Source organism: Calonectris borealis, chromosome 4, assembly GCF_964195595.1.
Source record: "Calonectris borealis chromosome 4, bCalBor7.hap1.2, whole genome shotgun sequence".
NCBI classification, from domain to species: Eukaryota; Metazoa; Chordata; class Aves; order Procellariiformes; family Procellariidae; genus Calonectris; species Calonectris borealis.
Window position 1 is genome coordinate 46,177,698 of NC_134315.1, and position 25,025 is coordinate 46,202,722.

At 34.1% G+C, this 25,025-nt stretch overlaps 1 protein-coding gene across 1 annotated transcript in view; it reads left to right on the plus strand.

Annotated features, from left to right (window-relative positions):
* Window positions 1–25,025, plus strand: part of FSTL5 (follistatin like 5) — a 346,821-nt gene that overhangs the window by 184,205 nt on the left and 137,591 nt on the right. The window contains exon 6 of the mRNA XM_075149403.1: window positions 8,707–8,827. Coding sequence (XP_075005504.1) covers window positions 8,707–8,827 — 121 coding nt within the window. The remainder of the gene's footprint in view (window positions 1–8,706; window positions 8,828–25,025) is intronic.

Here is a 25,025-nt window from a genome sequence, read left to right on the forward strand (position 1 = left end):
GTACTCTTGAAAATGTTCTGAGGATTAGGAGAATTTTTCCCAGTTGTGCTCACAATACAGCTAAAATTTTGAAATCTGCAGGCCTGTCATAAATAATAGTGCCTGTTTGCAATTTAAATTTAATCATATTAAGGGAATATGAAAAATAACATATTTGTTATAGAAAACAACAAGAACTCCTGAAATTAATTTATGTTCACATGAATATTGAACTTCAGTTTTTAGTGCATCTTAAATTTTACATCTTCTCAATTTTGCTGTGCAGTAAGTGCAATCAGGCTCTTGGATTGCATTTTATTATCTCATAGGTGTCCATATAGTCATCTTACCTAATGTAAAATTGAAATGAATCAGTTGGAGATTGGAAATGGTGACAGCAACACTCCAATTTTTATTGATATATTTTGGATCAGAAATCATAAGGTTGTTGCATTTGCATCTTGATGCAAGAGAAACAAGTATTCCTCTCCAGAAAAAGCAAAAATAGTGCTTTTTATTAAAAAAGCTATTTCAAACAGTGAGAAAGTTTTTAAAAGAATATTTCAAGTATTATAACAATAAATTAAAAATTGGCAGGCTATTTTTTTTTTTCTTTTATTTGAACAATTCTGGCATCTGGGTATAATTTTTTTCATGGCTTTGTAGTCTAATACAGAATTACAGTTAAAAATAATTATAACTCTCTTACACAGTGTAAATGTCAGACAAGGTAGACTGTAATGAAGATAGAAAAGCAGTGGGATTATGTAGCTCCATGCAGGCTAAGGGAACTTTTTTTTTGCCCATATAAATTCTTCTCTGACTTGACTGCTTTCATTGCTGAGCCTGACTCATTTAATGTTCTAGTTTCCAAATCCTATATTGGCAAGTCAGATGTGACTTGATTTTGAAAGGACTTACTGATGAAGTTAACCTTTTAAGCCATGCTGTTTTGAGAGGTAGGTACTAATCAGAAAGAGTATCTATCCTTCCAAAAGGGTAGGCTATAAAACAGGCAGAATTTTCATCTTCTTCATCACCTCTGGTCTAACATAAATGCAAATATCTGCAAGATTTCCAGTAAAGTGGGGTGGTTCCTTAAAGGGTTTGTTTTGTTTTGTTTTTAAAGCACTTTGAAAGAATTTAAAGGAATCCAAAATAAAGGAAGATAGTTGATTCTGCTGGTTAGCTATGAATATTCAGTTGTTAACAGACTCACTTGTTTATTGTCTTTTATCTTATGCAAAAATAAACTGGAATTTAAGACAAAGTTATAAATGGAATGTCAGTGTTTCTATCACTGTAGACGGCTTGATTATATTGTTGTTGCTATGTAGAAGAGAAAAAATGTCAGAAGTGTTATGAGGAGACATGGGAATAAAGTGTGTTTTCTAGTGACGAATGCAGTTATTCCTGTATGGTGCAATTGCCATTTTATAAACAGTAAGCTTTTTCTAGTTACGATCAGTGAAAGATACATAAGCTCTAAGAATACTTCATCTTGCTCAACAGTGAGATTCAAGTTCCTTCTGTGTGTGAAAGTAAAATAATCTATGCTTGATTAAATTTAGACCTGCTTTTCTTCTATTTATTTCTTATACCAGTGAGCTAAGAAAGCAAAATTTTATAGAAAAGGGAAGTGACATAGTCTAAAAGCAAGTTGAATATATAATAGATTTTCCTCTTCCTTTCCCGCTTTTTAATGATCTATTTTCTGGAGTGAAAGAAAGAATTTAGCATCCTTACTTATGAATTATTATATGTAATTTCAAATAACTGGATATATTTCTGCTATTTACCAGGTTAACATAGGACAAATGAAAATATGTTACATTTTAATAAAAACTCATTCTTACTTCTGCATTTTATTTTGATGTTTTCTCAGTGTCATTTAATTCCAGTTAATGAGACCAAACAAAAACAATTAAGAAACAGACAAATGAACCACTCACTCTCAGGAAACTGTACTAAGTTCATCATTGTTTCAAGGAATGATAAGTGGAAGTTATGGGAACAACTATAAGATTAAATACGCCATTTTCACGTATCAGTTTAATATGCTTTAATTACAGGTGACAGAAATACAGATTTCTCATAAAGTGTAATGAACCTTTGAATAGTGTTACACATCCATGTGTGTTTGTAAATAAATACACAAGGCTGTGGGTGTGTGTATATATATATAGCATCTTTATGTAAAGCATCAATTCAAAAGTTCTAATGTAAAATTTGCTAAATAAGAAACAAATTTTAAGTAGGAAATTAAGTACTATTGTCTTTATGGCTATGTGTAGCTATGGGTACTTATCTGTAAATTTCAGGAATATGCCATAACTTAGAAGAATACACTCTCTTTAGATGAGTAGAGCTGTATCTATAAATGGCTTGGTTACTATATATTATCTTAAAAAAATGTAATCTGAAGGAATTATACATTTAATTGGTTTGTTTAATACAGCATTAATTCTGCTAAATGTATAGGTAAGATAACATTTCAATTAGTTTCTTCCTGTTGTTTATTCTTTAAGTTCTTTTTTCTCAAATTTGCTTCAATCACTGTCAGCTATTATCTTTGCTAACAAACTGTCGCTTGTTTGTGAATTGAGAACAGATGTGTGTCCTGTTTTATGCAACAGCTTGGCCTGAATTGTGGCTCCATCTTTTCCTTCAAAGATTAAGATTCCTAAACTGTGTTCCCTATGTTGTGCCCCTGAGATCTGAAAGGAAAAAAAAAAAAACACTTCTGGTTTTATTTCTGTATTAATAATGCTGTTGCACTTTATGCCAGCTGATACTTCGTGGCACTTGTTTGCACAGCTACAACGAATGTAAATTTGTCGCGAATGAGTGCTTTAGAGGCCACTTAAAGAATCGCCGTCAAAGGTATTAGCAGAAAGTGATTTTAATAGAAATTTATAAAAGTGCGACTTAACAGAGTTCAATGGCAAGACTCACTCTATCACTTACTACATGGATGAAGCATACAAAGAAAGATCGAGTTAGAATTGAGCTAGAATGATCTATACAGAGACCGAGGATGAAAAAAAAGGGTAGTGGAGACCTTCCTATTGAGTCACGAGGTTCAGAGAAGACCCCCCTTGCTTTCTAAACTCCTGATGAAGCTTAGGTGCAGCTGGATCCAATCTTAGTCTCAGACTTGGGCTATGGTTTATGTCTAATACAAAAAGGGGTAAGGAGACCCTCCCGTAGAGTCATGAGATTCAGAGTAGACCCCCATGCTTTCTAAACTCCTCTACAGAGAGGAGTCTAGGTGCGGCTGGATCCACTTCTAGTCCCAAAGTTAGTCAGTGGTTTATATATAGTACGAAAAGGGTAAGGAGACCCTCCTGTTGAGTCATGAGATTCAGAGAAGACCCCCTTGCTTTCTAAAGTCCCGGTGGAGTCTAGGTGCGGCTGGATACACTCCTAATACCAGGCTTGGTCAACGGTTTATGTCTAAGGGATTATATGGGTTTACCAGCAGTCTAAGGTTCATTCACAGTTTTAAGATAGATCATAACATTTTAGCAGACTATATTTGCTAGCGGGTACCTCCATCGGTTCACACAGACACAAAGATAGATAAATATACAAAGGTATACCTGTTAAAAATTCCCCTCGAGTCCAGTGAAATATTCCTGTCAAATATCTTGGCATTTCTCAATGGGCGAAGGGTTGAGCCTCAAGGAGTGTTTCGGCCAAGGAGTGTTGCAGCCCAGGTCCTGTGCCAGTCGGCGACTGTCCTCCGAATATCGCAAACTGGAGAGTTCACGAACTCTGAGAAGCGTTCCACTCAGAGGGAGATTCTGGGTGCAGCCTGCTGCAGTCTGGGAAGGCTCAAAGGGCCTCACTTGCGACCGCTGTGTATAGGTTCTCAAGATGATTGACTTCAGTCATCTGTAAAAATTCTCAAGGTTTCAGTAGCAATGGCATCATTCTACTTGAGCTATGACTCAGATAAGGGTATCGGGGATGACAAATTATCCCTGGTCTTGTCCCCACTGGGCCAGGCAGCAGAAGTTTCTGGTATGGTCAGTACATTCCCCAACCTCAGCTATGCAAGGGTTCCTGATATGGTCAAGGGACGCTTCACTGCCTGACTCATTACACCAAGGTCAAGTTTTAACGGGAGTTTCCAAGATCGTAGAGCGGCCCAGGGGAGGGGGGCAGGGCGAATGCACCACCACAATCCGCTCCACATCTTTTCTGTAAGCATTGGTTTCTCAAACTCTGATCACAATACTTCGTGGAGCCCTGGCCTTTAAATTTCTACCTTTATGACTTTTGATTTTGCATCTTATTAGTGGTATTACTATGTGTTATTTGGAGGACTTGGAACTGGGAGAAGGGATAATAAGCCTATCTCCTCTTTTTGAATTTTTAATCAACTTTGGTGTTTCCTACACATGGCATAGGCAGAAGCATATTTTATCTGTTAAGCTATAGTTCTGTTTATTTTCTGCCTATTAATTAGGGATACCTTATTATTTAGGTTGTATTACCTATTTTTACTATCACTTATCTAAGAAAAACTGAACATGCACTATATTCAATTCTAGATTCAAAATAAAAATAAGAATCCTACATGAAACTTTAAAATTGGGGGAAAAGAAAATAAAACTTTTTAGAGATTAGTAGTGAGATATAGCTTACAAATACTGTGATCCTAGTACTAAACTGACATCTTGATCTGTGTTTGCTGCATTTGCTTTTATCAAGTAGAAACACTTCCTATTATTTTCGTGCATAACAGATAATTCAGTTACTCTGCTGGATTAGAATTTAGTTATTTAGCTACTGGAATGGTATGTAAGGAAAAAAAGGGCTATGAATAGCTTTTAAAATGAGATTTATTCTACCCTCTATCTAGGTATTAGATTAATACCCTTGTGTATATATTTACAACGTGAATATTTCATATACCTTGCTAGACAGCTTGAAGTCTTTTCTTCACTCCAAATGGAGCATTTAGGATCCTCAGATAGTGTGTAAGCATTGCAAAATCTAACTGCTAGATGATCTTGCAGCTATTAATTTCTCAGTTTCTGGCTAGGAAAAAAGTCCATGCATAAAGTCTGAGAAGGCAGCAGGTTGATTTTTCTTAGCTCTCTTAATGTAAAGTGTCTTTAACAGGCTTCCGGTTACTTTTATGGATCCTTTCTAACTTGAAAAGTTCTCTTCTAGTTTCTCAACATTAAATTTTAATATGTGCAAGTCAGAACTGAATGTTGTGTTTCAGTTTCAGTCCCACCATTGCCTTTCTACCCCCAGTTACCTTGTTACACTTCAAAAAAAATGTACTGCTTGGTTAGGCTGCAGAATGATCCTGGAATTTATGAGACTTCCTTATCCACAGCAAATTCTGCATCCTTTTCGGATAAAATGTTTTCCAGGGCCTTTTATCCTCATTAAGGTATGGTCTAGGTTCTTATTTTTAGATTTTTAGATTTGCATTTGGCTCTATGAAAACACAGATCCTTTTCCTGAAAACATCCAACTATGTGATCCATTTCATTCCATATGCTGCCCTGTCCTCTTCATTATTATTCACCTCAACAGTATATACCATCTGCCAATTTTCTTTTTATATTTATTTTTAAATTATGGAAAAGGAGTAGGATGAGACCCTAGACTTTCAAAATCCCACTGCCATTGGCATGTTTCAGCCATTGGTGATTCCTTACTGACATCTATTTTTTCAGGTTTTGCAATTACTGACATTATTATTCTTGCAGTATATGCCTTATTGATACTGCATAGTATTATTTTTCTTTTGTAATGATGTAGGGTGTGAAATTCAAAATACCTACAAGAAGCTATTATGTTTAGCAAGCTGCCTTTGTAAATTAAATCCCTTTCATAAGTAAAAGAAAATGAAAAATGGCGTTGTCTGACAGGCTGTATTTTAACACCAGAAGGTGGTGTTAAAATATCATGTCGTGACAACATTTAGAAACATAAAAAATATTCACAGTATTTATCTGAATTCTACTGTTTATTTCTTGAACCAATACTGACAATTTTTCTTGCCCTGTTTGAATATTTGCGCTACGTCATTATATGTTTCACCTTATGAAATTTCACTGATCTGTTAAAAGATAATGTCAACAAGAAAAAGGTCTTCTCAGCAGGTGAGTTAGGGACTCTTGTGAACAGGCAGTTTGATCCTGATGATTTTAAAACACCTGATGCTAACATAAGTTGCTAAATGACTTCTCCGTTGGCTAATGGCTTGGTAAGTAGTCAACTTTGCTTTGCTAGAGTCTCATATAGGTTGTAATTTCATATCACAGTCGATCTGATCTAAAAGCAGGCTGCTACAGAAACAGGTAATGTTTCAAAATCCAAATCCCCACACCCTAATACCTGTTCTGAGTTGTACCTTTTGTGATAGAATATTAATCCCCCACCCCTTCAAGAGAAAAAAAACACCAACCAAAATCTCCACAAAGATTAATTTTGCTTTCGGTCAGAGAGTTGATCTGATCCACAGATCATATTGCAGAGCTGGGAGACGACTAGATCCAGCACGAGAGAATTCCTATTGGGTAAAAATTGGAACAGCTAGCAAATCACAGATAATTAAGATTAATCATGATATGAAATTACTTCTGTGCCTTCTAAAATCTGTCCTCACGGACATTTTTGGGGGGGTTGTCAAAACTGAGTGAATTTTCCAAAGGACCCCAAAGTATGTCGCCAGCATAAAGATATCTATATATAAAGAAACATTGAATCTTATATTTGTAGTCAAATTTATGAGTTTACTGAAGATGAAAATTAAATAATTGCCAGGAAGATAAATCATATCTGTCCATAGCATCAGTCTTGGAAATATCTCTATCATGCTGGCTAATCTTTTTTTTATTATTATTATTTTTATTTTAAATAAAATTGACCAATTGTAAATGAAAAGCATCACAAGACAGATTTCAACTCAAACGATTGAAGCTGAGAACACTAATATGCAATTTAAAATGTAGTACTATAGTGGCAGGTGTTGGTGGGCTTTAAAAAAAGTTTTATTGTACCACCTTAGGTATAAAGTTTAATCCTTGTTTGTACAATTGAAGCTAGCAGGAACAAGTGTTTTAAACTATTTCAGACCACCGTTTATGAAAAACAAGCAAAGGAACAATGCTTCTCACCCTAAATATTCCTTTTTCATGAACCAGCTGTGATCTTAAGCACATTTCATGGCTTTGAAATCTCAGAGATTTGTTCTAGAGTGAAGTTTTCAATACACACAGTTATATCTTTAGTACTACTTCTGGAACTACAATGGGCTTAGAGTTATTAATTTTTCCCAGGCTACATTTTTGTCCCTCATATACCAGCTGTAAGATCAACACAATTTCATTTTTTCTTAATTCAGTTTAATGTGAATTTAATAAACAGGCTTTAATGTATGAGAAGTAGCTAGCGTAGTATATATCTTTAATAATAGCTGGTTTTGTGGTGATTTTTCTTATCTTTGTGAATGGTTTTCATACGTTCTAATGTACTAACAAGGTTATTATCTTTTATAATGCTATTATATTAATATATAGAAGATTCCTTCTGGTAGGATAAAATGTTTGTGTCCTTTCTCTTTGCTCTAATGCTCCTTTTATTCTCTATTATTCGTTTAGAAATTTTCTGTTTACATGAATAATAACTGAATGCATTCCTTTCTATTCCTGCTGATTCCTTTGCAGAGCAACTGAAAAACAAAAGCCTCTGTATCATCTATTTTTCAGAAGCTATCATATAATAATACAAATGTTATGGTTTTGCAGTTATTTTGGGAGACAGGTAGAGGGTAGGAAGTGTAATTATTTTACAAAGCAATTAACTATAGTTATATTCATTTTTTCTGTGCCTGGTACAAAACTTTAAACTGTGCAACATGACAACAAGGACTTGCATTAGGTTTGGTTCTTTCAGTTATGTGTGAGTGTTTTTAATACATGCACCATGTAAAATGAGAATTCTGAATATTTGTGGTTATCAACATCTCAAAAATTCTTTGGATGAAATTGAGGTAGATGTCTACAACATATACAGACTTTAAACCAAAATGGTGCACAAATTAAAGAACATTTGTCTGGGAGAAGTTCATTGGAGTTAAAATCTAATAGCTATTAATTATAATCTATTTACAAAGTATATGTGCCCCATTGAGAAACAGGAGCCTTTTCAGGTCAGCTACTTTTATAACAGGTCTTTGGGAAGATAATAGACTTGTCAAAAGCCTCTAAGAAGTTGATACAATTAGTAGGATAATAGGAGTTTATTTTAGTTATTTCTGAAAATGTCTGAATTTGTTTTTTGTGGTTAGGAATTAAACTGAGAGGAAAAAAAACATTACGTCATGTGTACTTGGGAAATTATTATCTCAAGTATATTTGAATGTTTCTTAATCACCATTCCTATACATATAAAGTAAAATCAGCTTTAACATTCACGGTGTCTTTATAGTGCTTTTGTCTATCCCCATCATAGATATTCTCTATATTTTCTAAAAACTTTTTTGTAATCTTAGTGAGTCTGTCCTAAAGGTATTAACTTTTAAAACTGCAATAAATGCTTACAAAGTGACTGGAAATCCCTCACTTTACACAGTTGCAGTTCATTGCCCCACAGCAACCTTAAAATGATCTATTAAATGATTATTAGAAACAATTAATTATACCAGAGAACTCTAAGAGCTCAAATGTAATTTCATGGTTATAATTTTCTTGTCAGGTAATAAAACGGGATGAGCTTGGCAAGGATCTGTCTGACTGCTCTCTGTTCGATTTGCTGAAATACGATGATTATAATAGTGACAAGCACTTAGCTCTGGAAGAATTCTATAGAGCTTTTCGTAAGTACAAAGATTAGCCTATTCTTTCAGTTTTCTTTTCTCTCTCTTGCTTTGTTTTTCTAAAATGGTATTTTTTTATTTTTAAATCTTGATACATCCTGATGCTGTACTTAAACAATGAGTACCATTTAACAGTCATGATATAGTAGAGAACTTCTTAACAGAAACCAATGAGATGCATTAATGTCCAGATTTCTGAGGGACTTTGGTAATGGAAAATTTGTAGATAATCTTTCCTAATGCCAATATGCATTGACAAGTCTGTGTCGTGCACAAGTAGTGTGGTCAAGACATAATCAATAGAACAGAAAAAGCTAGAACGCTTCCCACACCCTGTATTTATGAGTGCTGATAAGACCATTTCTGACAAACCCAACAACAAATGTACCACTTCTATTAGGTGCCTTATGTCTTCACAGGACTCGGAGAGAGGTATAGATTTATGGTGTAGTTTTGCCAGGTATTTGTTCTCTGAATGCCAAAGGTGACTGGGGATAAATGTGCACAGTACATACGAACATCTTGACCAAACCACTGGGGTATGGGTCAACGTGGTAGTGAGTAGCAGAAAGAAGATAGATTTTGAGAGGTTTTATATGGTATGTTACATGCAGTATAAGATACATCCGTATATTTTGTTATATCCAGATCAGAACTGATGATTTTCACTTTTATCTACCTCAAATCTAAGACTGAATCTTGAAATCTGACTTTGATTTCAATAGCTGTTGCTCCACTTTCAGCAACCTGGCAACATAGCAGATCAAGTTTGTGCTCAGCTCTTCCTATAATTATAGTTTGATTATGCGTTGACTAGTCCATTAATGTGTCTTCATTTTGAGTCATTACAGCCTGTTGCTTTAGTCTTCTTGTACTTTATTTTTGGACAACTGACAGCTCTCAGCCACTGTAGATGATGGCAAATGAAAAAAGATCCAAAACTACTTACAGAGTTTAAAATTAAAAAGTAATGAATGGATATTAGGAAAAAAATGGCTTCATGGAAAGCAATAAGATTAAACATGAAATTAATCATCAAGATGACTGCCTGAAAGTTTCCTAGTTTTGCCCATTGAATTCTGTTTTTATTTCCCTGAAAGTCTTTCAGAAAGTGTGATTTTGTGATACTGCTTAGCTGAATGAATGGCTTACTGCTCCTAAAAAAAACTTGATCCTGCTCCCTGACGTTATCTGACTGCCTTTCTTGCAGTGTCCTGACACTCACGGTCTCTCCTCTGAGTCACTTACTAAATCAGCAGAAAAATATTCACCCTCCACATCCCACCTCCAATCCTGCTTATTTTCTGCCATTTGGGTGACCTGAATTGAATAAGTGAAGGGTCAGATCATAACTCATGCAAAAGAAGTGAAAGGAGAGGACAGCCAAGAAATAAGGGGAAGAGGGAGAGAGTGGGGCATGTTAAGAGTTTGTGGCAGTGAGATAAATTAATTCATCTGTACCAGCAAAACACTAGGAAGTACCTTAATTTCTGTATTAAAAGTTGTGATACATACAGAAACATACAGAATTACATAGCGTCTATAGAAACGTACCCATGCATTATCTATGATTATATGGATAGATGTTATACAGGTAGATCTTGATTGTATGCATAGATGTGGAAATATATGTGGAAGCATATATATATATATATGTATAATATATAGGAAGGATATATATAGCAATCCAAGGAGGTTAAAGACATGTTTAAAGCGTTAGCATGCTGTTTGCAAACACTGAAACCATGTCTTAGTAGAAACATAACATTGTTCTTCCAAATAAGACTTTGATGTGCCTCTGAGGGAATATTTTGCATAGTTGTAAAACTCCAGACATAAGGATAGCTTTTTGTTGTATATTTTTAATGGACTTTTGAATAATGAAGATCATTTCCATATGGTATGTTAAGCATTGCCTTAATATGAATGATAATGGAAACAGTAGATTACATAAAGTTAGGAATAATTTAGATTTCTTTGTTACAATACAGTAGTGGAGAAGACCCTATTTAAAACTATGATGGTATCCTGGAAGATGATTTCTAGAGCAAGATTCATTCTTCTATGTAGGGTTTTTTAACTGTCTACACATTCATTACATTGTTTAAAAATGAATCCTAAAAAAAGGTAGTAGTTTGTTGTACATTGTGTGCCCAATAGGCCAAAGGAATAGTCTCTGTAATTAAGGCAAAACAAATACTCTTGAAATAAACTTGAGGATTAACTCTAGTTCCACTGCATTTGGTCTTGAGAGAGTTTGAATTAAGTCATTCTGACCTACACCAATAACATTAACAAAAATTACATAATGCTATAAAAGTATACTAAGCTAAGCAAAACCAAAACAAATTAAATGATAGCCATCTGGTCATTCGACTACTGCTCTTATGGCTAAACAAGCTGACCCCAAACTGAAACCAAGCTCTCCGCGCAAGCCAAGCCAAGCCCAGGCAAAGCAAATGTGACAGCCCCAGTCCAGAGGCCTGTGTTGTTTGCTTAAGGCAATGCCTGTGACCTGTAACTAGTAACGGCAAGTCTGGATTTACCAGGATACAGAGAGTTAATACAGGGAACCAGATCAATGTGAGGAAATATACTCAAGAAGCACTCACGTCACATCTTCCACACACGAGTATCTCCTCATTTAAGCTATGGTAGAATTAAACATAAATTTTCTTCAATAAAGTGAAATAGGAATGTTGAAACTATTTATTCCAAACAGAAATAAAACTGATTTTTTTCCCAGAATTTTCTTTAAGTATTTAATCCGTTCAATTTTGCGTTCCAAAGTTATGATTATGTTACATTGTAATTATATATTATAATTTTGAAATTACCATTTTGAACAGTATGGAAAAGATTTTTTTTCACCAGGTTGGACACTTTCAAACATATAGAGCAAATTGAAACCAAAATAGGAAGGATTTTTTTAAAAATACTTTTCATAACTATGTAATGAGTGAAAGATTATAACTGAGTAATAGTATTTGCAGGGGATCACCTTCTAAAATATTATGGTCTTATTTGTTATTTAAAGGTGTTTAAATGACATAACTTTAAATAAAAAATGCTTGTAGAATTTTTGACCCCTCGCACGGTTCTCTGTCCGTTGAGGCTTGACAGTGTGTTTGTCACTGGTTTTTCATTCTTTTATCTCCACCTTTTTCATCTACATTTAGAACCTAATCTCAATTTAATACTTGGTACTCCCAGTGGATTGCCTCTATCCCTAATAGCAGTGGAGTGGTGGATTTGAGAACTGTTGAACTCTCCTCATTAAAGTTTATCTGCCCAACTGCTGGAACAAGAGATACTGCCATTTATTCACTCAGAATGGCAGTGAAGAAAATTTGGGTTTGCAATGCTGGAGAAATTAATCCTCTACAAAACTGTTGCACAGAATTCTAAGGGTTGGTTTTTTTTTTTCCCTTCTTTATTTCTGTAACTCTAATGAGTTGCTTTTTTAAGTATGGAGGGGGAGTGGAAGAAAAGGCATAGAAGGGAAGCAGTTCTAATGCCTTGCTTGTTAAAACAAAGTCATATGAGCACAGAAATGCTAGGACTAGGTGATAGAGTGAGGGGAGGGGTGATAGGGGTCACAACACCACAGTTTTTGTATGTGGCAATTCCCCAAGGGTGCTTTTGAAGCCAGTTTGTACCTAAAGCTGCTAAAATATAAGATGTACTATAGATAACAAAATACATTTTTAAGACATATTTGAATTTGATGAAGATTAAACAGCTCATTTTCTAAATGTAATTGTTCATCAACATCCTTAACTGAGCACAGGATCATGCTGCACAGAAAAACCTTTGAAAAAAATGAGAAGGCTGGAAAAAGGCTGAGAGAAGGCATTTGTATCATCAGCCTGACCCTAAAAAGGGGATAGTAATAATCAAGCATACAACTAGCATGCACATCTCTAGCTGTGATTTCAAATGGTATTTAAAAACACTTGCATAAGATTTTGAACACAGTTGGGTAGGATTAAAAGCCATTTTCACTATGCTGTTGAGCAACCTATTCCCTTAAACTGGTTTCTTTTTAAAGGATTAGGCAATTACATTTTATTTAAATATGAATGCATTATCTGTGGGATTAATTATCAGTACTGTTTCATTAGCACTTGCAGGTAGGATTTTTTTTCGTTGGTATACTTAATTAGAAATTTGTCATCTAAAGATTGTAAATTTAGAATCAAACATGACTGTAGATTGTACTGCTTTATGAAGAGTTCCCACAGATAACAGCAATTCTATTTTTTCTCTAGTGGTAGAAAATAAACCACCTTAAGGACAAAGATTAATCATTGCCTGTTTTAAAGGTATTAACATGCACATAAATATATACCTGTACATATATATATACATATACATGCTTGCTTGTATTCTGTGAATTACTTTTGACAGTCTCATTTTATCTGACAAAATGAGTTCAAAATAAACAGGACAACCAAATGTGAATAACTGTATGCAGTGGAAGAAAAATCCCTTTCCCCCTTCAGAAGGTCAGATGCCGAGGCAGCAACAAAGAAGGAAAATGCCTGAGAGGGTGTCTCTGCCTTGGAAGTTTGTGCTAAGTCCAGGTTCACAAAATGTTAGAAGCAGATGAAGATGCTTACTGGCTTCTGTAGTGTTTTACATACTGGCAAGACTGATGTGGTTTTCTGGGTATCGTCTGTTTTCACTCATACTGTGAGGGTTTGGTTTTTTTTGTGCTATAACATCTATCTACTAGATATCTGTCTACTAGATGCCATAACAGTTCAACTAGATCAATAGCGTATGCAGAGAGGAGCCTGAAAAATTATTTCCATTAATATAAGAAGATAAAACAAAAAGTTTAGATCTAGCTAGGTTTTGGGAGCTTGGGACTGAAGGAATCAGCTGGTTTGGTCCTCTACTGCTTCAGCCACATCATGTAAAATTCTATCTCAAAAGTGATCCAGCTCCATCTTAGTGTTTTGTTTTGCTTTTTTGTTTTCCTTCCCCAGCCAGCCCCAAGCTAAAGGATTTTCTATCAGTGAATGTTTTTTTTTGGACAGGGAAAAATATATTTAACTTTTTCTGAAAGGGTGGCTGAAAGCCTAAGATAATGGAGCCAAACAAAAGCTAGAAGGGGGGAATACAGATTCCTGAAAGCTTTATCTTCTATAAACAAAAACTCAACCGATGTGCTTCCTATATTTTTCAAGGATTTTCTTTCGTTGTGTAATGTCTCCTATGGTATCAAGATAATTCTGTGTTTGCTGTAAATGCTGTCTCTTTTTGTTTATCTTCTAGTGCTCTTTTCTAAAATCACCTCCTTTAAAGTACCATCTAAAATGAAATTTCAAAGCAGGTACTTCAGGTGGCCTTCATGGTGGGTTGCAAAACCTCAAGGCATACGACAAGCAAGTAAATGTAATAAATTATTCTGTTTGATCACTCAGCAGATGCAGATGTATATGTAGACACTTCCCTTTGTGATTGCAGTAGAAAGTGTGATGCTAATTTAGACATTTATGAATAGAACTGATTGAATACAATGAATGCAAATAACAAGTTTATTGTGAATAATAGAACTAAATGTTTTATGTAACAGTTGACATCCTGCATAAAATGAAGAAAAAAAAATAGTAATATCTTTCAGAATCGTTTTCTATTGTTAGTGTAGAACTGTTTTTGATGTTATCTTATGCTCAAAAAAGGGGCCATGGAAGGCCCTCGTACTGAGGACTTGAGTGTAAAAATTACCACTAGATGTACAAGAAATTGTCAGAAAGAATTAGGTAGCCAAAACAAAATATGACCTAATTTTATAGTCCCTTCTTCTATTAGTGATGCTTTGTAGTTTCACTGGTACTACTTGTACTTTCAGGTACCACTCAACACTATTAACAATATCTAATCTGTCGTACAGCTGTTATTCAGGATCACGTATATTGTTACTGTACATGCTATTGCTTTATATACTTAAAAGTACCTTCAGTTTGAAATGCTGTTCATGTCACAGATATCAGATTCAGGTTTCAAGCACTCCTTATTGCGGAGGTAATTGAATGAAGTGATATATAAGCCTACAGTAACAACAGCTGTTACAGAAGTTGATCTGGGCTGAAATTACAGAACTTGTTTTTGGGCTTAGCTTTTAGGAGGAAATGTGAGGCCAGTGCCTAATATGATTGCCAAACTTAGTCCTTTGCTGTGTCTTGCATCATGTGGAAAGGCAAGCAGCAAGAAGTCCCCATAAATACAGGGCTCATTATGATCACATATGCTTAGTTATTAGATTCTCTCAGTCCTCAAAAATGATTCTAAAACATCACTGCTTTCATTATGACAGCTTTACTTCTATTTTAATTTGTCAAATGCAATTATTACAGGCGCATGTTCAAAAATTCTTTTTTGAAATGTATCTTTATTTCCGAAGCAAAATAGACTAGAATTTAACAACAAAAAAATCGAAATAAAAATCTATACTGAATTATTCATTGAAATAAATGAGACTTCCCATTGGCTTCTATAAGTTATCCTCAAGTCCACAAAGCCTAACTCAAAAAATACTTATTGAATTTATACTTCCAATGACTTCAGTATGAGGTCCCAAATATTGTATTTAATGTGGAATCTGAGTCAGAGCTTTATAACTATGATAAGTCTTCAATAGTAAAACAGGTTAACAAATAGTAGAGGAAAGATTTTCTGAGGGAGGAAGAGGTATTATTCTGTCTCCTGCTACCATTAATTCCTTTTCAGCAACAACTAGTGTGTATTAGATTGTTCCAGAGGGTATTATATTTCAGCACTAACCTCTGAAAATACTAGTTAACATCATACTGAGTAGGAGCTATTGGACTTAGTGGCAATATTTTTCTGCTCAAGCTAATCTATCTTTCAAATTCCTACCTGTGCTGCATGTATTTTCAATCTAGAGATTCTCAGCTGGAAAAGAATACAACCTCTTCTGTTGTGTGGGCAGAATTTTAAACTGATCATTTCAAACAAGTAAATATTTAAGGTATTAAATATTGTTTCATGGATTGAAGTAGTGTGCCTGAAATTTCTCACATGCCACTAAGTCAATTTATTTTGATGCCAAATGATTTCCAAATGATGATAGATGTGTTTATTTGGTACTTCCCCAGTAAGACTGTGTGTGGTTTTTTGTGTGGGTTTTGCCTTTTTTTGTTAGTGGTGTTTTTTTTTTTTTTAAGAAATATTTTCCTTTTTTTTTAATTAAAAAAAGGTTTCTGAATAAAAAGGGCCCTTTTTTAAAAAAAAAAAAATCTTAAGTGTTGCTGTTTGACAATGTAGAAGTCCTCTGAGAAATGCGAAGCCGTTGGTGTATTTTGCCTGTTCAGATCTGGATTAACGTATGAGATAACTGATTTTAACATACCTTCTTTATAGCATACACTCAAAACATTTGATAATACTTAAATAGTATCATGCAGCTGAAGTTTTTTATTCTTTTAAAATTTTGCCTGATACTTGCCTTCCTTCTGGATAAACACAAAATGAAAGATTTTATCAAAATACTGCAAGATCAGATATTGTACATGCTTGTCATGAAGCTCTGATGAAGTATGATATTCATTATTTTATGTAGCCCTGCTACTGTTTCTCCTAGGCTGTAGAATGTTTGCACTGACTTGAGTAATTTAAGAACTGGATAAGTGTAAAAATGAACCAATCACATTTAAGTGTGAATAAGCTGTTATTTCCTAAGGTCAGATATCTAGAAATGGAGTACTAATAAAACATGATTACATTGTAATGCTAAATAAATGACTTGCAGTTCTGTAAATTTAGAATTTGACCTTTTGCTAAGGCCAGGTGCCAAAGGTTTTTCCTTTGTGTTTTTGGGGAATCAAGTAACAAATTTAAGGCCACGTTAGGTTTGCATGAGTAGATGAAACAAATATTTCACAAGGTCTTTGGCTATTAGGAAATAATGAGGAAATTAGGAGATTTTGTTTATGAACCTTGAGTTCTGCTGACCTCTAATCCCATCAGTGCGTTTACCTGGGAGCTTTTGCGCTGTTCAGTGATGTAGGTTGCTAGAAATAGCACTGTGAAATATGGGATTGCAGAGGATGAAGATTGGAACCAAACACCTTAGTTATAGTATCATTGTTTCAGACAAGAGGATTGGTAGACATTGACTTGCATAATATTTGTTATTGGCTCAAAATGCCTGAGAATGAAGTCTTATATGCCGTTCAGTGAGCTTATTTCAATGCTATGGAGAATGACACAGAATGTTGAGGAAAAAATAAAGACTGAGCAATTATACATGTCTGGTTTTGGTTAGCAAAATCCCCCAGTAATTGATCTATTAGTTGTTTCTCAGGAATCAGTTATCTGTGGTGAGTTACAGTATTGTTGCAACTATTTTATGTTGCTAATTCTGAAGATATTTTCATCTTTTCAAAGCAATGTACCTGTAAGATTAGGCTATGACTGATGTTCCAACGTCTACAAACACCTTTATCTAGATATTGTAAGGAACATTTCAAGGCAAATTTAAAATAATAATTTATAATCACAGTTTCCTTTATTAACAGTTTTAAAGGAAGCACTCTTTCTCCATAACAGCGGGGGGGGGGGAGGGGCAGAAAGACAAAATACTATCAGAGCATAAGGAGTAATGACTGTGCATTAAAGGAGACAATCACTAGCTAATCCACAAGCAGGAACATTAAGTATCTCTACTTCAAGGCAGAATTATTCTTCTGGAACCGTAATGAATATTAATAGGCTCATAAAATATTATTGAGTAAGAAAGCCTCGGTAACCATTGCATTACTTGTTTCCTTTGCACCCATCACATTACCTCTTTATCTGGATATATCTAACTAGCTATAAACACTGTTAGCCAACAATAAATATTCATTTAAGCATAATTTCCAAAATAATTGTCAACATTATCATATTAAATCTCAGTAAAAGTTACCTTTTCTTTAAAAAGAACTGAAATTATATTTAGTATTTCTGAAATCATATTTAGTATTTGACTTCTTTAGGAAACAGCATAGAGAAATCATTTTCCTCTTAAAAAAACCAGAGTGTATTAGTCTGAATTTAAGACATGGGTGAAATGTTCAAAACTGTGTCTCACGTATTTCCTTATGTGACTAGATAGTTTTATTTTCCATACAGCTGAATGTACTCATTTAAAATCCATTTAATAAAAGGAGATCATTACTGCATGTTGAAGTACATGGTTTATTACTTTAGCATTAAATTTAAATAATAAAATATTTGGAAAGTTAAAAAACTCTATCAGAAACACTGCTAACTTGAAATCTGAGAGAACTTTGCTGTAATGTAATAAGACTCAGCAGTCATTTGTCAGTTGCACTTAAGAAATAGAAAAAAAAGGAGAGAAAAGGTGGTTCTAATTCATTGCCCCAAGTCATCAAAAGGGGAGCGTTTTGATCACTAGGATAATTTAAGTATTTCAGATGAACACTGAACGATTAAGATGCCTTTTCTGTCCAAGAATCAATTTATTTCTTTGGAGGGTGTTTTGAGCTGCTTTGTGTTGCTTTATGCTCCGTACGAGGTTGAGTTTACTGGTGATTCTTAAATATCAGGCGCTAATATTCACTTTAGAAAAGTGTTACTAAGTAATTTTATTCAAAAATTTAGAGCATGTTGTTTCATCTTTATACCTCTCAGGGTACTATGGAGTCCAAAGAACAAGCTTTCCCAAAAGAAGGCTGTTGGGTTTTTGGTTTGGGATTTTTTTTTGATAACTCATCTACTCTGCTTGCTTTGGTTTTGTCCTCGCATCTGGGTAAATAAAAGTAGAAAAAATATTACAGTCAGAAGAAGATTGTAAAAGGCTTTTAGTAATTCCTGAGATACCGGGATTTCTTAAGCATATCTGACATTTACACTATAAAAAGAGAATCTGAAGACACAGTTTTGCACCTAGATTATACGAAAGTACTTTGGAAATGAGGTTAATAAAAAAAAAATTCCAATTTTGCAAAGGTTGTGAGCTTTTCTGTAGATGCTAGTGTTATAGAAAAGTGTATTAGAGTATATTGGGAATGTTTTTTGAGTGAATGCCCTCAAATATCCATTACATACAATAAGGAAAAATTAGCTCAAAAATGTCTCCATTGCAAAGAAATATATTGGAGGAGAAACCCTTTTAGTTCACTCCATTGTTCATGGTGAATTAGGTTCTGGCAAAGTGTTCTTATTTCAGGAAATTTCATTACTAACTTCATTTCCAAAACATAATAGCACCATTTCAAGTTTTACGATAGTATTCCTCCATAGCTTTTGAGTTTCTTTTTTTTTTTTTTCTCTTCAATATTGTGCTTCCATAGCGTGTTTTGGAATGTTGTATATTTTTGCAATTCACAACTATCCTAGCACATCCATATATGTTATTGGCAATAGGACATTATTTTTGGCCAACTGAAATAAAAATGGAACGAAATATTTGGATCTAAATATTTTATAGAAAACTTCAAAGAAAATATGAATAAATTAATTTTCAATATGAAAATTGTCAACATATTACATTTCAAATAAAAATAAAGGAAGCTTTTTTACCCTCTATTTGACAACATTTTTGTAGCTTGTTTATAAAATGTGGTAAGGGATAAAAATGAAACAGACAGTGATTTGCAAGGGGCTTCATGATGCGTCCCTTTGGAAAGCAGAAATGTATATCTGTCCTATTAACTTGCGTCTCCTGAACTACTTTGAACTACAGAGAGGAGAGGCCTACTTCTAAATCAAAATAATCTCTCTAGTAAGTTTTCAATGCTCAGCTCATTCTAAAGTTCTAAAGCTACAAAGTTTGGAGAGGGTAGAACAATTGCAATATTAGTTAAATATGACAAATGCATTATTTCTGTATTCAACCCAGTTTTCTTTTAAGAAGCATAAAAGTTGATTTCTAACTTCAGAAAGATAAAAAAAATTACTATACTACCAGCCCTTAATGAAAAACACAAACTATCTATAAATTTGATTTTGTTGTATAAAAATTAATAGATTTATCACATAGCCAGTGGGAATACTTAATTAAAAAAAAAAAAATCCTTAGAAGATACCTTTTAGGCTTAACTTTTTTTTTGGGGGGGGTGTTTTTGTGGTCAGTATTGTAATCTAAAAAGCAGTTGAAAAAACAGTCACTTTATGAAAAATATGTGAAGTTTTTTAAAGGCAGAATATTGTTCTCTAACACATCTAGGAATCTTATTAGCCTAGTTTGTAACAGTTGCTAGGACACATATTAGATAATGCCAATAATTTTAGTGCATTCACAAGATGCTTAGATAAAAGGATTCCGTCGTGACAAATTGTTACTTCTGACTAGCTGATAACTTCATTTTCTGAAGTCATATATTGAATGAAGGAAAATGGAATTTACATGTTGTTATTTTAAGTTTTGGAAAGGATCAATTTAATCCTGTAGTGATAGAACTATTTGGTATGTTTGAAGATGTGCATGAAAAGGTCTTTTTTTCTTCTTTTCTTTTTTTTTTTTTTTAATTTTATTTCAGTAAGTCTTGATCTCTTGTCATCAAGCATTTGCCTGGTTAATATACCACAGATCTCTTAAGTGTTTGTAAGTAGGTTCCCATATGCTGTCACTGCTAAAAATAATGTGGCACCCCAGAATTTAAGCTGCTACAACTCCGTATAAATATTGACAACTGTATGTTTAGGGGGGAAAGAATATCAAATACTCCAGTCTGTCAAAGCTATTTTTATGGTCTCAGATAACGGTATTCTAATCTGTGATGCTTCTTGCTCCTCATCACTCCTAGCTTTCTAACTGCTCAAAACCAAACATCTCATAATTGCATATAATAATTATTTATGTATTCATTAGAGAGATACATGCGAGCTGAATTCAGTAGGAACACTTATGTATGTGTGGGTTGCATATATTTGATGTAATTGTATATCATGTTAACTTCACTCCCTCTGATCACTGGAGCCCTTATTTAGTTGGATGACTATTACATGTTTTATATATGGCCTAAAAAGACGTGTGCAATTATCCAAATGTATTTTAGATGCTTTTGGATTTACAGAACCACCCACACAAAACTCCACTCTTCCCCCCCCAACTCCCAACAAAAAACTTAACATTTTCTACCAAAGGAAATAAGCAAACAAACTAACAAAATATCCCTGTGGTTGTGTTGTATACAGAATTAAATTGTCAATAGATTCACAAGCTAGTTTTCTAAACGGATCATGCTCTCATCAAATCTTATGTTAAGTACGTTAGCAAGTGATTTATATGGAAATGCAATTTTGGCCATAGTAAAAAAGAAGGTGTCATACAAAGGCTATGAAGCAGAGGTATACGTAATGCAATATTGTGTCAAAACATGTTTAAAAAAGATGCAAAACAGTGAAAACCTAGAGGAGGAGAAAACCACATAAGCCTTCTCTATGTAGTTATTTAGTATAAGAATTGGAAAACTGATTGCCTAAGATGGAAGGGATCCAAACAATTCATCTGGTTGCCACTCTGCCATGAATAAATGATTAGAGAAAGTGTCATTTTTTAAAAATTTGTTTTGCATTATGATTATAATTCTTCCCAACCTAGACATATGGTAGAGATGTATTTGTTGGAGGGAATAGTTATAGTGTTTTAAAACTTGCTGAACACTCTAAGAAATAGTTGATGCTAAACAAAGATTAATGTTTTGTTTGTGCTTATGAAGTGCCGACTTAATGTCTACTTTGAGTAACAACATATATATATTAACAACTTCTCTGGGTTAGAACAAAGATACATTTACTCCAGTATCTTTGCTCTAAGAGGGCTTAGGGAAGATTCCTCTAATATACTTTCTCTTCTCTAGTGATTTTTGTCTCGGAGACTGTTTGTCTTTAATAGCTCTTGATGGATGCCTCAGTCATAAATTTGATTGCTTTTTGGACCCATGTGAAATTACCATCTACAACATTCTGTTTCAGAGACTTTCACAATTTAATGATTTCTGGATAGAATAAGTATCTTTTTTTCTTCATTGTGCACACCTTCTGTTTAGTTTATTTAGTTCCTGTATGATAAGAAACCATGAACAATTGTTCCGTATTCCTAGTCTCCAAGACACTTTTTTTTTTAAGCTCCTGACATATCTTTGTAGTCATCTCTTTTCCATTCTGAAAAATGTCAATCATTTAATAGCTGCTTGTATGAAAAGCCTCCCACATCTTTGATCATTCTTGTTGTGTTTCTCTGTTCTTTTTCCAGTTTTACTGCAAATTTTTTTTTACAGAGGGAGGGATAAAAAGCAAACAGTCAAGTTGCTCATGCAACATGGTTTGATACAGTGGCATAGTAATGTTTTTCTGTTTGGGTACCAGTCTTTGCCTAATAATTCCTTTTATTGTCATATTGTCAGAACTGAGTAGATGTTTTCATAAAACTACAAATTATACTCTCAAAGTCTCATACCTGAGCAATAATAACTAGTTCAGAGCCCATCACTGTGTAAACAAGGTTGGGCACTTTTTTTCCCCGTTCATGCAGTACTTTGAATACTGAATTAAATATATTGAATTTGGCGTGCCAGTATCGTAAGATCTTTAAGCAAATCAGCTTTTATGTTTGCTACCTAAACTGGCTGATTAATTGTTCTCCAAAAATTCTATCTCAGAAAATTTTATCACTTCATTTTCTTACCCCTTCTCCTGGATGATGTTGAACAACATGAGTTCCAGTAGAGGTCCAGGTGGAACTCCACTGGTGACTTTTCTTCATAAGAGACCTGCAAACAAACTCCTTCAATGGAGAAGTGAAAGAAGATCATTTCCCAGCCCATGACAAGATCTGATTCACATTGTTTGTGAAAGGGTATAGATCAGAAGATACTATGAGTAGGACTGTAGTATACAAGACCAAAGTGCTAAGAACCATAGCTTAATTCAGTCTGTTTTAGCTTGTTCTTTAACCTTTGTGCTGTTCATCTTAGATGCATAGACCATTGTCTGCTTTGATCTTGGGGAAATATACCAGGTACGCAAAGCCAAGAAAGGAATACACAGAGTCCTTCTTGTTCTTCTAATGTGCCAATGTGCTCAACACGAAGTCATGGTCCTTTGCACGGACATCTACTCTTAAGAGGAAAAAAAACTCTACTCAAATAGAGTAACAAATAACAAATAGTTAGAAGCCTCTGTACAATCAGGTAACAGAGCCTACCTTGAGTTCTGGTTTCTTTCTTTTTCCCTCTAATGTAAATAGTTACAATAGCCAGTTGATAGATTTTTCATCCTAAAACTGCTCCCATCTGTGCTTATTTCTGTTAAAGATTTCTATGAGGAGCTGCTTCATAACTCCAGTCTTCAGATTGCAGGGAACTATTGAATAACAGTTGCATGGCCCTTGTCTTTTTGCAGTGGAAATGTAGTAGTTCTGCTGTGTTTCAGGCTTTCTAACTACATTTGCAGTTCAGGTAATTTAATGCTGAATTACTATTTTAGAATATTTTCCTATCATTTTCCTGACAGAACTGGACGAGGAGATAGTTTTTACAAAGTTGGGTTATTCTAAAACTCGGGGTAAGTCCAGAGATCTTAAATGTTTAGAAGTTCTATTACCATTCTGGGAAAGAAGCTTTGAAATTTGAAAGTGAAATGAAGCTACAGAGTAAATAAAATTGGCAAATTATTATATTTACAAACTGAAATCCTTGTACATAAAACTGTCAGTTACTAGGGCTGTCAACTATCCTCTTAAAATTCCCATTTCATTATTGATTAGTTCCAGAAATACTTCATAGATTGAACTGCTGCATTTTAAATGCAGCAAATGTTTCATTTGAGGTAACTGCAAGTATGCAGTATTGATGTTTAGCATCTGTATTTGCAATAAAGAGAAGGAGCATTAGATTTGGATCTATACTAGTAAAATTTCTTGAAAATATTTATGCTAACTCTTAGCATTTAAATTTTGCTTGAACTAGTCATGTGCAAACACAAAAAACATAAAGAAATTGATTTTTGCATAAATTCCTTTGTTTAGACAAATTCAACAACAGTTGAATTCAACTTCTACAGTAAGTAAGGTCAAAGCCAATTATCACTATTACTTTAGTGAATTAGCACTTCCATGTTATCTGGATGGGAAAGCTATATTTAACACCTAACTTCATTTCCTGTGAAATTTGTTTTCAAGAGGAAAACAGAAAACATTATAAGGAGTAATGGACTAGTGTGCCTTTTTAATTATGTATTATTCCTGATGCACATTACTCTACTCTTACCCAAATGCTGTTTTTATTAATTTATTGCAAAATATGTGGTTTTCAATATACAGTACGAGCATAACTCATAGCAATATTTGGTTCTCTGCCTATTTTTGAATAATATAGTGTTAGGATATTTTTATTAATTCTTCATCACAACCGCCTTACAAACAGGTGGTCTAGATTTACATATGTTTTGAGGTTCATTTTAACAGTTCAATTGTTAATCTGAAAAACTGAAAAAGGAAGCATTCTCTGACCACATTTACCTTAAGATACTTTGGAATATACCGAACTTGTACAATGATAGAATTTGTTTGAACCAAGTTTTTGCAGGCTACTGGAAAGAGGACATTTGATAATAGTTGAGGCAATATGTCCTCTGCTTCCCAATGATTTAATAGATCCCGTAGAAATAAGGAGCTGCAAAAATTCATTGCATGTTGGACAATATATCAGTTGAAGCACTGGATGTTTATGCTGCAGGCTACAAGGTTGATTAAAAATAGCTGAGTTAGCTTTAAACTAACTATTTTAGATAAAAGTAGAGTTCTGGACAGTGCAACATGTAGCTTGCATGATCTAATGCACAGCAATCTGCAGCAGAAAGGCTTCTCCTTCTAACTAAGCAAGACATTTTGGATGGCTTTATACTCCACAATGAACCCACTTTGAGCATCTGACTACTAAGTTTTTCTGAGATTGTGTGTTATTCAGGTGAGACTGCCATTAATTTCAGTTGATTTCATTGACAATAACTAGAACGTAGGTAAACGATAGCACTGGTGGCAAGAGGTGCTGAAGAGACAAAGCACAAAAATTTAATATGGTGATGGACAGAGGGAGAAAGAAATTTTCTAAGCAAAAAGATGCAGAAGAGTCTATAATTAGCAAACACTCCCTCAAAACCTAAAATTGAAAGCCATGATCCTTGGTCTTTTCTCTTGGCTGCCACCAAATAATTGTGA